General features: G+C 54.5%; 3 protein-coding genes across 3 annotated transcripts; all 3 read right to left on the reverse strand.

The window, feature by feature from the left end:
• Window positions 1–3,674: 3,674 nt before the first annotated feature.
• Window positions 3,675–4,973, reverse strand: PtA15_8A672 (uncharacterized protein; the record flags this gene model as incomplete). Its single annotated transcript, XM_053172126.1, has 5 exons — window positions 3,675–3,813; window positions 3,877–4,316; window positions 4,380–4,478; window positions 4,562–4,723; window positions 4,803–4,973. The coding sequence occupies 5 exons, from the start codon at window positions 4,971–4,973 to the stop codon at window positions 3,675–3,677; spliced, it is 1,011 nt and encodes a 336-aa protein (XP_053023321.1).
• A 7,904-nt stretch (window positions 4,974–12,877) lies between these two features.
• PtA15_8A673 (uncharacterized protein) lies at window positions 12,878–13,331 on the reverse strand (the record flags this gene model as incomplete). Its single annotated transcript, XM_053172127.1, has 2 exons — window positions 12,878–12,887; window positions 12,961–13,331. The coding sequence occupies 2 exons, from the start codon at window positions 13,329–13,331 to the stop codon at window positions 12,878–12,880; spliced, it is 381 nt and encodes a 126-aa protein (XP_053023322.1).
• A 229-nt stretch (window positions 13,332–13,560) lies between these two features.
• Window positions 13,561–14,873, reverse strand: PtA15_8A674 (uncharacterized protein; the record flags this gene model as incomplete). Its single annotated transcript, XM_053172128.1, has 6 exons — window positions 13,561–13,566; window positions 13,649–14,020; window positions 14,075–14,238; window positions 14,308–14,431; window positions 14,641–14,701; window positions 14,803–14,873. 6 exons carry the CDS (start codon window positions 14,871–14,873, stop codon window positions 13,561–13,563), a joined length of 798 nt encoding a protein of 265 aa, XP_053023323.1.
• Between the last annotated feature and the right edge of the window lie 888 nt (window positions 14,874–15,761).

Below are 15,761 nucleotides of genomic sequence, written 5' to 3' on the forward strand. Positions count from 1 at the left end.
TGGTGGTGTATACCAGCGTAGGTCGTCCTCTAGGCGGTGGGGGGGGGATGCCCTGGTCAAAACCCTCCTTGAAGCCGATCAAGATGTCTTTGAACTCGGGTAGGAGGCCTGCTCTGTCTAGAGCTGATTCCCACTCCGGGATATTCATCTCGCATCGCACGCTCGTGGGCCATGGCGGTCCTAGATCTGCATGAGAAATTTGGGAGCAATCACCTGTCAGTGATGTGTTTTGGCGTGGGTCAATGGAAAGTGTATCTGCCCAATTTGTTCTCATCTTTATCATCTCTCAATCTCTCATCCCCTTCTCTCTTTTTTTTTTTTTTTTTTTTTTTTCTTTTTGGTACTTACCGGAGCAGCCCATGTCTTGGTGGCTGGTCATCGCTCTCTTACCCTGCTTCCTTGTATCAGGGTCTGTTTTCTCAATATCGGAGGTGGGACACTCGTGCAATGGAGTAAGTCTGGTACACAGATAGGATTATATCAATTGCCGCAAAAAACAAGACGAGGTGACAAACAAAAACATGTGTGTAAGCCAATGCCAAAAAGGATAGTTCATAAAATTGGGAACATTAGGTTGGTGAATGAGGATCAGAGAGAGTACGAGACGGATTTCGTCGGACCGTATAAAAAGGAAAAGATGAAAACAAAGAAACACAGGGATCCAAATGTCTGACAGAGCAAAACTGTGTAACAATGGAAGCAAATTAAGGTGGGCCTACATTAGGGCTGGGTTACTGCCAGTGTGGCCACTCTTCCGATCCCTAAAGTTAGCCGGGGGGTTGTTCGATCTACCACCAGTTGGGTTGTAGAAGGCCCTATCTCCTCCATAGTAGCCCCTAGAGCGTCCTCCCCTGGATCTCGGGTGTCCCCCCCTTGAGGAACCTTGAGCTGAACTTGCTTGAGTCGGGTCCAAAAGGTTGAGCAAGTTGACGGATTGGCCCTTCGGAGCACCAGTCGCTGGGTCCCATCCTCCTCGCTCGCCGCCAACTCGATAAGGGTTATCTTCAAAATCAATCTTGTTCTTCTTTCTTGCATCTTCATAGCATTGGTCAGCAATGTCCTGGCAAAAGACCGAGATGTCTGGAACAAAAGTTTCTTCTCCAATGGTGATGTGATGGGCAAAGGTGTTTGCTCTCATCTGAATGTCGTATTGGAGTGCTGCGAGGAAGCACACGTTGGAGTGAATCTTGTTGCAGTTGGCCTTGTGGGATAGGAGCCAATCAGCAAAAATCTTGAATCCGTAAACATCTCGAATGCAAACGTGAAACTCCCTGTGAGCTACCGTCCATGCTCCTAAAGAGAGAGACCATTCGCTCGGGTAGGGAAAACCGAAATATCTGAGGCCTTTCTCTGAGCTGTTATCATCAGAGCAAGAGCAATTGACCGTGTGATAGGACATGGCATCGGCTTGCCATTTGCGGTTGAAGATAGTGAGCAGGATCGGGGCTTTGAGTTCCTTGAGGTTCTTGTCGAAGAAAGGTGTGAAGCCGATGCTGACATGCTGGTTTGAGCACCCTATCTTAAAGGATAAGCCTTTCTGCTTTGTCTTGACTTCGGTGGACGGATTGTCTTGTGAAGGGTTGGGAATGGTTTTTGAAGGGGCAAGGACTGGGGTTGAATCTGCGGCAATCAAGTTGGAGAGGAGGGATGGTCTGACGCTTGTCCCGTTGATTATTGCGGGCTGGATAGGAGCTTTGCTATTGTTAACAATTGAAGCAAACATGTTGTAGAAGAAATTTGAACGTTCGAAATCTCCTTCGTTATCAGCTTCAGTGGCTTTCATCCAGATGGCTTCTCTGTTGTCGCTTGGGGGGTTTTTCTCAGCTGGAGGGGTTTTGATGATGGGAGCAAGGGGATCCACGGTTGGTTGACAGTCTCTATCTCCTAGCAACTCCATGATGTCTGGCTCTGGTTCTTTGACGTGATTGTCGGTAGGGAGTCTGGGGGCTCTGGGCACTGGCTGCTTGTCGACCGGCTCTGCCTGCTTCTTCGCGGCCCTCTTCAGCTTTGATTTAGCCCTCGTATTCTTGGCAGGGCCCGCAGTTGGTTCAACTGTTACAGTGTCTAACATGCAACGAAATGTCAGGAGATTGTCTGACCGATGAAGGAACAGATATCATTCGCTGGTGACTTACCCTGAGGGACTAATGCTTCCTCAACGCTCTGCGCTTCCGCTTGTGAGGCTTCTCCAGTCATTGTGAGAGGTAAGTCGTCACTAATATCTTGAGGTTGTTGTGCCGCTAAGGTTGTCGGATTAACCATGCCTCCGGTAAGGGTAGGGGAAGCTACGTTCTTATCAGCTGCTTTAGGGGCAAAAATCTTGGGGATTGATTCGGACATGGTGTAGGCTGTAGGAAGTGGGAAACTGGTTTGGGTTTGGTGAAAACGGGGATTAGTGTAAGATGGTTAAGGTCGAGTGGTGTAGGGCGGAAGGATTGGAATTTGGTTTGGTAATGTTCTCAAAAAAGATAGTGGTTGACCTCAGGTGAAAAAGCGAAAAAGATTTCTGACGATTAGCGATACGCGCTCAGGGATGGAAATGGACTGGATGAGTGAGAGTGGTGAGGTGGAAGCCGCTGGCCGAGTCGACGGCTTAAATACCCACCTGTCGAGCCCTAGGGACCTTGGAGCGCCTATGGGTATCCCTAAGGTCGGTCTTCTGGTGCGAGGCTTGGTCTTCCGCGGTACTCGATCCGAGGCCCTATCGCGTAGAACCGCCTTCGTCGTGAGTGCGCGTATCGTGGAGCTTAGTTCCGGCTAGGTGTCTGGTACCCAGGTTCTGGGAGCGACCCTAGCCGGGGGTTTAGGGGAGGGGCGCCTAACATGGACCTTAGCCCCTTCTGCTGCGCGCCAGTAACTTCCAATTAATACACCGCGGGTCAAAGTCGACATCAAGTTGACACCCCTCAGGGCGTCCCCGCGGCCCCGCACGGCCGGCACGCCCCCCCAACGCATCTGGGCGGGCGCCCTGGGGGCGCCCAGCTGTGGCGTCCTGGTTACACCTCCAAGGCGACATCCCATGGCGTCGCCATCACCCCAGCGCCAGAAGGGCGCGATTCAAGGGCGCTATGGTGGCGTCTCCAGAGGGCGCCCAGGGGGTGGTTTTGGGCGGTTGCCTTGTAGGCGTCCGGCCCGGGCGCCGGGGCGACCGGCAAAACGCGCGTCGGAGGCGGTCATGGGGCGCCGGTTGGGCGGGTAGGCTCCGCCGGGGAGTCATCTTCTTAGGCGGGCTTCTACACGCATTTTTGGATGTCGCAAGATCATCGGGGTCTCGATCATCCAGGCGTTGCTCAGGCTGCCTGGCGGATGGCACTCTGGCGTCTGGATTAGTAGGGAGGCCGCGCAAGATTGACCTCATGGCTGCGTGATTCAGAGCCTTGTTGTGGACGACTTGGTGCAGCCACGACGGCGATCAGGCGGAGGGCACCGGAGGGGCAATATCCGCGGCGGATGGACGACCCCAGCCCTTCTGGGGGTCATGCGGCCGGCGAGACATGGAGCGCGTAGGGGCCACTCAGGGGGGCGCGTAGAATCGGAGCAAAAAGGGATTTCATTGCAGTAAAATAAAAAAAACTGCATTGCAGTAAAAATTCACAGGGGACACATGGTAGAGGAACGTGGACATAAGGTGGCAGAATGAAAAAAAGGGGTAAGACGGGGCATGGGGGTTAGGGTCAAGCATCCGCCATGTCCGCAGCGAGGGCGGCGACTTCCTCGGCGGTCGGGCAGACACAATCGGCCCGGTTAACGTTGGCCAACATGGGACTGGACCCAAAAAAGGCCTTGTCCTTTTGGCAGACGAGGCGGGCCCATCTGCAAAGGGGAAGGGAGGCAGGTCAGTACCCCAAAAAAGGAATGAAAGGGGGGGAGGCTTACGCGGCAGAAGCATCTCCGCCACGCTCGCAAAGGTCGGCCAGGTGGTGGTCAATTTGCTCCCATTGGGAGACAGTCCGGGAGGCCGGATCGAAATGATTTTCAATTGTCGCGAGCCGCAAAAAGGCGACGCGTGCCTTGAACATAATGTTGTCCATGTGGGACAACAGGGTGTCTATCTCGCCGTTTGTCAATGTGGGCCCAGCGTTGAGGTATCTCCATACCTCTCGAGCGCACCTGTTGATATGGGGGATCGCGGGGAGGTCGCCGTTGGTCTGTGGAACAATCCCCGTCAAGAGGATGTTCCTCACTTGATGGCGGACATTCTTGATCTGACGCTTGACTTCCGCCTGGGTGTGGTTTACCGCCAGGCGGTGGCCGGCGGCATACCCCGGCGGGTAGTGGGTACGTAGGTGGGCAGGGGGTTGCCTGTTGATGGTGGCCTGGGCGAGAGAAGGTTAGACGAACGGGAATGTGTGAGAGGCAGGATTGGGAACCAGGCTTACCATAACTAGTCGGAAGACAGATTGCTCGCGGTTGTCCCTTGTATAGGCCTCGATATCCGGGATCAACATGGCCTCCCGGGCTGCGCTGCGCATGAATTCCTGAATAGTGGGAGGGGGGCGAGGCGCAAGGACAGGCGAGAGAGAGCAGAGAGAGGAGCACTTGGGGGGCAGGGTTAACATACCCTCTCTTTCCCGTGGTAATTGAACCGGCGGATCTGTTCCGCCTCGCTTGCGGCCTCGGCTCTATTGGGGCCGGTGGGCGCGGCCCCAGGCCGGGCTCCCCCACGTCCAATAAGGAACCGCAAGGAGGACATTATAATGACGGCCCTCTCCGTCTCATTCATCTGCAATGGGTGTGGGGGAAGAGGTGCGTCACATCAGCGACGCCAGAAAGGATGGTGGAGCACCCGCTCCATTACTTACCAACTCGAGCGCCGCGACTTCGGCCTGCGGAAGGACTGGGACGCCAATATTAACTAGGTATTGCATGTTGGGCGGCAGAACTATTGGGTCGATGGGTAGGTTAGGGACGGGTGGCGCCCCACCGAGCGGCTGAAAAGAATTAAAGCCCGGTGGCAATCCTCCATTTCCCATACGCTGGCGACGGGCAGGGCGCTCTGAATTGTCTGGGGAGTGAGGGTCAGTTGTGGACTTGATAGAGGGATCTTGTTGGTAAAGTGCTTACCGGAACGAGCGGGTGAGAGGCCTCTACGGTGTGGTGGCCCCTCTCGTGGCCAGCTAGTCAGGAGCATCAAGACTCATCAAGGCATCAAGAATCCAAAACATCAAGATCCTCTCGCCTTCAAGATCCTCAAGACCTCAAGAACGTTCCCCCCCCTTTTTTCCTTTTCCCTCTTTCTATCCCCAACTCCTCTCATTCTCAATTCCCAGCCCCCTTCAGCTTCTTGGTCCTAACACAGCACCTGCTGTGGGTTTAGTCTCCTGTTTGTTCCTGGTTTTCTTCTCTTCTGTTTGTTTGCCCATCTCTTCCTTTCCTCCTTCTGTTCTTTGTTTTTTTTTGCTTTCCTGTCTTCTCTCTGACTCTTTTCTTTCTATCTTATCTCACTGTGTTTTTCTTTATGTCCCCTTGTGTTGTTTCTTTTCTTCCTTGTTTCTTTGTTTCTGTTGGCCGTTTGTGTGTGCGCGCGTGTAGCGCGCGGAGGATGTGATGAAATGTATGTGACATGTCGCCCGGAGTCCAAGTTCCGCTCGAACTTGGATGATGGGTGGCCATGGCATTCTGATCCCCAGAATACGGACCATCAAGAGTTTATAGATCATATCTTCAGAGTTTCAACTTTCGGGCTCCGCCCGCTGATCATCTTTCATCGAAAGTCTCACATTCCCTTCCCTTTCTTTTTTTTAAGATCACTCCTCATCCCCTCATCAACAAAACAACCGCCGCCGAGGATCCAAACCCCCCGGCGAACCTCTCAAAACCACCACACACCCACAGCTATCCCAGATCCCCCCCATTTTCCAGCGCTCATTCCTACGGACCATCCAGCCACGAGGGCAGCCTAAACAGCAAATCTCCCCTCACACGACTGCCGCCGCCTAGCACGGACAGGAGTCCCTCAACGGGTGGCGGTTTCGGTTTGTCAGGCACCGTGTTGATGGGTGCTGCTGGGCGTGACACTAGCTCCTGTGTCTGACATATGTTTGGTGAATATTCTGAGGGGGGCAGGCGGGGGAACTGGGTTTCGTGACTAGGACGGGGGCCGGCGGGAGAACACGAAGGACACCGTGGGAGACCAACCTGACTCCTGGGGGCCGAGGTTGGGTCATATCCCCTACCTGGTTAGGTCAAGTGGTGATGATGACATCTTGACCTAACCGGCATTGCGGGGTGCCTTGCGGCTTGGGGGCTGCCCTATGAGCCGCAGCGCGGGTCTCCCTTGCTAGCGCAGCAAGCAAGGCGCCGCCAGGGCTGGCCACCTGGGGGTACGGGGGTAAACTCACGGCCCACCGGGCCTGGAGGCCCGCTGGAACGGGCCTCTAGGGCGGGGTGACGCGCAATGATGCAGCGATGAAACAGGCCAGTCTTACTTTTCATCTGATTACCTTTCTTTGCTATTTTGACCTTTGTGGCTGGAGTGCGCCACCGACCAGTGCCCACCCCCCATGGAGGATCAAGAATCATGAGTTCAAGCTGAGGGAGATCCACGCGAGTTTATGAGAATTGAGTCCGCTTGCCATTGGTGAGGAGCAAGGATACACCCAACTTTATCAAGACGGCCGGCCCTTCGAAGAATCCCAGTTTGCGGAGCTTCCCGACTGACCAAACATTGAAAATGTCCCAGTGGTGGACTGTCAGCCGGAGGCTTTCGCATTTTGATCTTGACCATTGCCCGTTTCAAGGTAAAAGCGGCCTGTAGTCGGGCAGGCTACAAGGCTATGAAAATGGGCCTGCGGCGGAGCAAAGCTACACGCGGCTAAATGACAAAGAAGAGGTGTCTGGATTTCCAACGACAGGGGATGGATGCGGGAAACAGACATACAAGAGAGGCCCTTTTATAAGGGCCGACAATGGAAAAGAGAACCAAACAACAAGAAGAAAACGATGAATGATAATTCAACGGTACAGACAATATGGGCGTGTACAGGTCACGCCTTGTCTGAGAAAAGAAAGAAGAAACAAAACCAACAACCCCTTGCGTGCAGTACGCAGGGGCTTCGGCACCTCTAACTCCTGGCTCGTGCGGAGCCGGAGCCGGAGCCGGAAAAACCTAACACGCGTACAGCGCGCCCCTAGTATGGGCGCCTGTCGCGTAGACAATTGTAGCACGGCTACAACCGCCCCCCCCTAGACAGGGGCTGCCCCAGCACCTTCCGGGAGCAGCTGGCCGTCAAAACGGACGCGTATCTTCCGCGCCGGCTGAGCCGGGGTAGCCGGAGAATCAGTAACCGACGGGGCCGGAGGCCTTCCGGCGCCTTTAACCTTTTTAGCCTTTACCGGCTTAGATAACTTTGCCACCGAAGTGGTCTTCTTAAGCAGGGCCTTGGCCACGCGGGCCTCAGCCTGCCGCTCCCGCTGAGCAATTGCGGGGGGCGTCGCCCACATCCCATTGACCACCAAAGATCGTAGGGACACCGGCTTCAAGCTATTTCCGTTCACGGGCCTCGAGTATTCGTCGCCATTTTGGTCGTTAAGAATATAAGCATTATTCGGCAAAATTGCCTTGATCTCGAAGGGGCCGAACCAACGTGGGCTGCCCTTCGTGTGCTCCTCGTTGCGAAGTTTAACAGATTGGCCCACAACAAGGGCGTCTACATCGCGAGCAAACCTAGTTTTATTATCGAAAGCGGCTTTATTGGCCTCGGCGCGAATGGCAGTATTACCTGCTGCCGCCAACCTGAGCTTATTAAGCTCCTCAATCCTGGCAGCTAATTCATGCTCGCCAGGACAGGCCTCATCTGCGGCGACCATGCGTCGCTTATCACCCAACAGCCGTGGTTTTACACCATAAACAAGCTCGAAGGGCGAGAACTTACTACTATCACTTGCGTGAATCCTAGTAGAGAATAGAGCAGCGGGGAGAAAATCCTCCCACCGTTTGGGGTCCCCAGTTGTATTCAGGCGGAAAAGAGCCTTCTCCAGGATACCATTAAACCGTTCACATTTCCCGTTGGTACGGGGGTGATAACCAGAAGTATTAAGCTTCTTAACTCCTGCCTTGGCCAAAAAGCTGGCAAACCCGGCAGACAAAAAGTTAGACCCGCGGTCCGTGAGGAATTCGCGAGGTAACCCAAAAGGGGTGATCACATGATCAAACACGGCTTCTGCGATAGCATCTGCCGTAGCGTTTTTTAGAGGGATGGCTATTGGCCAGGATGTACAATGGTCGACAATAGTCAAGATCCAATTATATCCCGCCTTATAACTCTCCGGCATCTTAATGAAGTCGGAGGACCACCGCTCAAACGGCATCACCGCAGGCAAAGGGACCTGAAGTCCTGTTTCCTGCGACGCGTGCGCACGCTCATGCACTTGGCACGGCGCACAAGTGGCAATATAACTTTTAACATCCTCGTACCGTCTGGGCCACCAACCTCGGCCACGCAGCACCTGTAGTGTGCAGTCACGGCCACGGTGACCTAAATCATCATGAACCGCTCGAAGTAGATCGAACCGGTGTGCTAGCGGGATAAACGGTGAGCGTTCGAGCAGTCCGGGACGCCCCAGATAGATCAGGGTCTCGTCGTCCGAGTCATATTCAAAGGACTTCAAATTCTGCTCCGCTCTCATTACGAGCCCCTTGGGGACCCAAGCTGGAATCTCCCTTTTATCAATCAAGTAAGGGATTATCAAAGGCCAATCGGTCTCATCAAGGACGCCGCCAATATCATCCACGAGTGATAAATCACTCCGTCGGGACAGCGCGTCAGGAACAATGTTGTCAGCGCCTTTCTTATAACGGATTTCAATGTCCATTTCGGCGAACTCCTCCAGCCAGCGGCAGAGCCGCTTGGACGGGAGCTTCTGGCATTTCAAATAAACCAGGGACGCATGATCTGTATACACGATGGTTGTGACAACAGCGCCATCTAAATAAACATGCCATTTCCGCCAAGCGTGGATAATGGCCAACAACTCCTGCTCTTGTGCCGGGTAGTTAATCTGGGCTTTGTTGAGCTTGCAGCTCTCGAAAGCAACCGGGTGCAGACGCTCATCGTCGCCATATTGCAACAGTACCGCGCCGACAGCAAAGTCTGACGCGTCAGTCTCCATAATGAAGGCCTTAGCTGTATCCGGGGTAAGGAGGATTGGTGTAGACACCAGAGCCTCTTTAAGAAAAACAAACGCCGCGTCATGGACGGGCAACCACAAGATCTTTTCGCGTTTCTTTACGCCTCCAGCCGTCAGGCCATGAAGAGGGGTAGCAATTTTCGCGAAGTTTTTAACATAACGGCGGTAAAACCCGCACAATCCTAAGAAAGCCCGGACGTCATAGACAGTCGTGGGGCGCGGCCAAGATTGAATACATTCAATCTTTTCTTTCATCGGACGGATCGTGTTAAATCCAACAACGTGGCCTACATACTGCATTTCACGCAAGCCAAAGGAGCATTTAGCTCCAGAACACTTCAACTCTTCGTCTCGAAGGACTTGGAGAACCGTGCGCACATGCTCGAGGTGCTCGACCTCGGACCTAGAGTACACCAGGATGTCATCCAAGTATACTTGGACGAACACATCGATGAATTCCCTCAAGATGTGGGTCATCATACGCTGGAAAGTACTGGGCGCATTAACCAAACCAAAGGGCATTACGAGCCACTCGAAGTGACCGTATTTAGTCCCGAACGCAGTTTTGGGTACATCATCAGGGGCTATCCTCATCTGATGGAATCCTTGCTGCAAATCAATCTTGGAAAAGAACCTCGCGCCGCGAAGCGCATCAAAACACTCTTGAATTACCGGCAGCGGGTGCCTGTCTTTCTTCGTGACAGCATTCACCTGCCGGTAATCAACACACAGCCTTACCTTCCCGGAGGAAGGATTTTTAACAAATACAATCGGTGAAGACCACGCCGACGTAGATGGCCGGATAAATCCGGCATCTTGAAGGCCATTAAGTCTCTCTTTCAGAGTACCCAGCAGAGCTGGCGACAGTTGTCGGACCGGCTGATAAATAGGCGCGGCCGTACCAGTATCAACAAGATGCTCGATCACGCGTTTGCGTGTCGAGGCTTTAACAATGGGGGAAAAAAGGTCCGAGAACTCGGCTATTAGCGCACGAAGCTCTTCACCTAACTTCTCTTTCCCAAACACAGTGGGTAGGTCGGCCGAGCGTTCTTCGCGCGGGCCTTCCACGCCCTCCGATTCCGTGAGCGCAAGCAGCTTTTCTGCTGCACCTTCCCAGATGCCACGGCGCCTAAAAAATTTGGGTAACAAAACTTCATCCTCGTCCGTCAGCGGCGCGAGGACTGTCTCCTGAATCAAGGAGATAGCGGGCAAGGAAGGCTGAAAAACGACAACATTACCGCCTGGCCCCTTAAGACGCCACGAGTTGTGCTCCCAATCCGTCGACGAAACGTGCGTTGCGATCCAATCACGACCAAGTATCACGTCGTAACTAGCTAACGGCGCGATCCTGCAAACACAAACGAAGTCCACCTCAGAAAAGGAGAAATGGACGTTAGCAAGCCGGTTATCTTTAATTTTATCACCAAAAGCGCCGGCGACGCAGAATGAAGATGGTGAATGAAAGATGGGAAGAGAATGAGAAGATACAAATGAAGAAGACACGTAGGACGATCCTGCGCCCGTGTCGAGAAGAACTCTGGCCAAGCGTCCTTCAACCTCGTGTAGGAAATCTACACGAATCGTGTTCGACTCAGCAGCCGCGGATGCGGCAGCCAGCGGAACAGAACTTAAACTATCATATACGACATCAGCGGCGTCCTCAGACGGCTCTACTGAGGCGGCTGTCCCCACGCCTGGGGCATCAGCTGAACTCAACGATGCATCAAACTCAGGGGTGGGTCTTCCACCCTGAGGCTCAATAGGAACTGTGACAAGAGATTGATTTCGAGATATAGGAGAAGGGGGGGAGGCGGTCACAGTAACTACAAAGGATGTCGACGGGAGAGACGGTTCCACGTCGACTAAGCTTTTTTCTTCCCCTTGTCAGTAGGGGGGTGGGCGGCCTCGTACGCCGCTTGGCGCTCCGTCTTGGGCTCTTTGCAGTCCGCAAGAAGGTGATCCTTCGACCGACAGTTGTAGCAATACAACTTTTTCTTGCCAGCCTTGTCGCCGCCACCTTCGGTTCGACGCTTGCCGGAACCGGAACCAGAACTTGCCGTCGAAGTCGAAGCTAAAGCGGCGTCGCCACGGTACGCACTATCGTACTCCATGGCCGTAACAACAACTTGATCCAAGTCCAACGGGGTACGTTGGACCTGGCAGCGGGTGATCTCTTCGAAAACCCGTTTCGCGAGCCCCTTCGTCAGACAATTGACGAAGGAAGTGATCGCATCGAAAGGATACCCGTGCGATTTAGCGCGGGACATCCAAGCACGATACCTAGCGTAGAACGCTTGGAGGGTCTCGTTGGGGCCCTGCTTCAACGCGCCGAGCTCCCTAGCTAGTGCCGCCGGACTGGTACCTAGCGGGCTTAAACGAACCAACCAGTGCTTGAATTCGTCCCAATTCTTGGGGCGAGTTCCGGCGAGGGCGGCGTCGCAGTAGTCATCTGAGGCCTTACCACCCAAACGGAGGCCGCCAACCTTGTGCCATATGGCGGGGTGAGCGCTGCGATCATTTAGGTGTACCGCCAACCTGCTAAGCCAGGTTACGGCATCATCGCCCGGTTGCCCCTTGAACTTCGGGTGCTCTTCGGGCCAGTACTTGAGGACTTTCAACGGGTCCTCCTCGTACACGGTCTTCAACGGCTCCGCGTCGACGGGCGGGGCTGGACCAAAACGATTGGAATCTGTCGGTTCCTTCTTCACGGGTCCGTCGAGATTCATCTGCCCAACAATATGGGTCAACATCTTAACAACGTCACTACTATTCGTCGTAGTGTGACTTACAGCATCATTATCGTATCCGATGAGATCCTCCTGGCATTGAGGGAGGTCTCTGTGGTTATCGTACCACAGACGCTCGGCTGGGTTCATCGCCTCGACCTCGCGTTTCGAGTATCGGACGCCATCCTGCGGGGGTTGAGGGACAACCTCGCCGCCAACGGTAGGAAGAGGTTGCTTCCCACTTGGGGGACTATGACCAATGGGCATCTAATCACGGACAGAAACAAAAAACAAAAGGATAATTTCGACACGTCAGTGACTGTGAAGAAAAAACACCAGACGAATGCGCGCGCAGCACGCCAAGCAGGACCCTGCCCCAGAGGACCAGTCGACAAGAGACTGGGGACTCCAACTGAGGCAACCGTGACCCAGACCAAACCAAAGAGATGTCTAATCTTACGTTTTTTATTTGCCGAAGCGCGAAGAAAAAGACTACGATTTTAAAGGGTTGTTTGATTGGTATTATAGGGAAAGCGGTGCCGAAAGTGGAGTCCAAAAAACGTCGGAACGTAAAAAGGAACTCGCTACCACTTGTAGTCGGGCAGGCTACAAGGCTATGAAAATGGGCCTGCGGCGGAGCAAAGCTACACGCGGCTAAATGACAAAGAAGAGGTGTCTGGATTTCCAACGACAGGGGATGGATGCGGGAAACAGACATACAAGAGAGGCCCTTTTATAAGGGCCGACAATGGAAAAGAGAACCAAACAACAAGAAGAAAACGATGAATGATAATTCAACGGTACAGACAATATGGGCGTGTACAGGTCACGCCTTGTCTGAGAAAAGAAAGAAGAAACAAAACCAACAACCCCTTGCGTGCAGTACGCAGGGGCTTCGGCACCTCTAACTCCTGGCTCGTGCGGAGCCGGAGCCGGAGCCGGAAAAACCTAACACGCGTACAGCGCGCCCCTAGTATGGGCGCCTGTCGCGTAGCCAATTGTAGCACGGCTACAGGCCGCAGTTAGAAATTGCTGGATTGAAGGGGTGCCCGTCGCAAGAAATGTGGCCCCGTTTCCAAACACGGTGTGGCCTTGTATGTAGCACTGCCACTCGAGCTCGCCGGCCTGTTCCGCGGTCAACATGATGCGGCATATATTGAAGATCTGGGTATCCTCAAGGGCTTTGATTGCGGCCTTCTTGAAAGCCTGGATGGTCCAGTTCGAGGAGGCTGCTAACGGTGAGATTTTGTTGTCTTCAACGTGCACGTAAGTGTTTTGCTCTAACTCAATCTGGGATTCATAAAGCCATTGCTTTCGGACCCAGACGGAGTAAGTGAGGTGGATCGTGGAGGAGACGGAGTTGCATGCGGCTATGGGGTCTGTTCCGTAACCTGTGGCGCCGGTTTGGAAAGTTTCAGGGAGATCTTGCGAGTCGGGGATGACCACATCGGAGGCCAGCTTGGTCGGTGAATCCATAGTGGTTCCGGTAGAAGGACTTGGCAATATTCTTGTGCTGTCCCCCGGCGAGCTTAACAAAGCCCGCGAGCCCCGCCTCTCCCCGGGGATAAAAGCTGCCCGCGCCGCCGCGTGGACAGGGGCCTAGTTCGGGACCCCGCATTGCCGCGGGGGACTGTCACCCGCAGAGGAGAGCCTCTCCAAGTTAACCTGAACATTAAATCGGGTTTGACCCGATAAGCACCCAGCATCACGCCTACGAGTCAGCAGATATTACCCGGAATCAGGTAAGTATGACCTTCCGTCAGGTTTCCCTAATCCCATGGAGCCAGTCTTACCATCTTGTTTTTGAATGGGTACCATGCGCTCATGTCCACGCGGTCAGATCTCTTGTCAATACGAATAATGGGGGGCTCGGGTGCCTCAGGTGTGTCTTGTCCACCCATCGGATTGTCCTTGTTGGCTACGATGGCAGTGGCCTCTGTTGCAATTATGCCAGGCCAACTTGAACCCTGTGCAGTCTGATGTCCAATGTTTGGTGCATCATCAGGTTGCTCCGAAGCGCTGGGCGGCAGAGCACGGTCGCGTGCATGTAAGGCCACGATGTCGGCATCTAAAGACCTCGGATTGTTGTCTGGGCCGGGGAGGCCGTTGTTCAGCGACATCAAAGCGGTCAGCCGTGCCCAAACACGCTGCTCGTATGCAGCGTCCTGATGACCTTCTTAAAGCTGTGGATGCGAGTTGTCCGGGTTTGGATCACCCACCGAAGCCGGCTGGGGAGGTGCGGGTGCGGTCCGTTGCCTCAACTCGTCGCGGCGCCGGAGGTTGGTTTGGTGGGCAGGCTTCCGGGCGTGCACCTTCCAAGACTTCGCACCTCTGGCTCGGGGGCACACGTTACAGAAGTACAAATCACCTTCAAGGGTGTATTCTACACAGCGGGGCAAGAGATATCAGTTTGAATTTGAGGAGACGCCTCAAAAGAAGTGGGACACCGGACCTGATTCTGCTTGCTGCATGGCGGAGTTCTTGGGCTGGTTGGTTCGTCGGTGAATGGGCGTGGGGGCGGGTCGATCGATGGAGGGTGGGCGATAGCAGGGTCGGATTTGCGGGGCCGTATTGGACTATGGAAGCGGGTGGGTGTTGAAGGAGATGGTTTCACCTCACCACTCATGAGGTGGATGGGGTGGAACCAATGCGCTGTATATAATACAGCCCCTGAGGCATCTGGGTGAGGTGCGACCCTTGGGCTTGCTTGGCGACCCCGGGACACATCGCGGAGGCCTCAAGGCTGCCATCTTGACGGAGTCCGATGGCCTCGCCGCCGCTACACCCACAAGTACGCCCACTTATTGGCGCCATGGGGCCGGATGCGACCCCAGAGCGCCGGCAAGCTGACGCCCCGGATTACCCGTCAGCCCGCCCGGGCCGTCCCAGTGACACCCCACCGGGACGGCCCTATGGCCCGTAGCCTGGTGGTGCCCCCATGGCGTACATGAGGGGACGTCCATAAACGGTGGCGTCCCAGTGTACAACAGGAAGGGCGCCAGCGTGACTGGGGGTCATCGTGGCGCACTCCTTGGCGCCTGTACTGCGGGGGCGCCGTCTGGACGGTGAACTTTTATTTGATCTGCCCCGCTGTGTAGGGGGTTTCAATACACCACTTGTAAAGTGAGTCGCGCGGCGGGCGGACCCTCCCGTCAGATTTGGGTCGGGCCGTCCTGGCAGGACGTCGAGCAGCCCTTTGGGTCGGCCCAACCCTGCCCGACCACCCGTCGGCTGTTCCTCCTGACAGGGAGGGCAGGCCGACCTCGTCCAACCGTGCCAACCCGCGAGGCAGCATGGTCGGTTTGTCTGATAGGTCCGGCCAACCCATCTGCCCGGTGGGTCAGCATGGTCGGCTCACCCTCGAGGTTGTCAACAGGTCGGCTGCCCCCGGAAATGAGCCGACCTTCCCGACAAGTCACCGGACTAGTTGACCTGTCCGTTGGCCCAAGGTCAGAAACACACTTGAAAAAGTGAATTTCCCGAGACCACCAGTACAATCTGCCGAGTGTGCTCGCGGATTGTACATAGAAGAGAGAAAAAAAAAAGTTGGACTTTGCAATGTTTGCTCGTCATGATAAGTAGAGAGGGTGGTATATGATTTTGACTAAGGTGAACACTGATATCCAGATTGTTGTTACCCGGGCAGTTGTAAGTGATTGCACTGATGAGCAAGCAATCCCCGGATCCATGGTGCGGTTGCCGGATTGACTCTCCCAGTGGACAATTTTTGCTCGGATCTCATCATGACCCTGGGCCCCGCGGCCAACGTCTGGGTAATCCCAGCTTGAAGCCCAACATCCGGGTAGGATTCGTGGCCTAGCCCCCGTCAGGGGCAGCCCCACCTTCCCAACATATATGGTGTTGCAAGCGCGTCTGGGCACATACCCAACTCCCGCTTGGCCGAGT

The sequence above is a fragment of the Puccinia triticina genome, chromosome 8A (assembly GCF_026914185.1).
Source record: "Puccinia triticina chromosome 8A, complete sequence".
NCBI classification, from domain to species: domain Eukaryota; kingdom Fungi; phylum Basidiomycota; class Pucciniomycetes; order Pucciniales; family Pucciniaceae; genus Puccinia; species Puccinia triticina.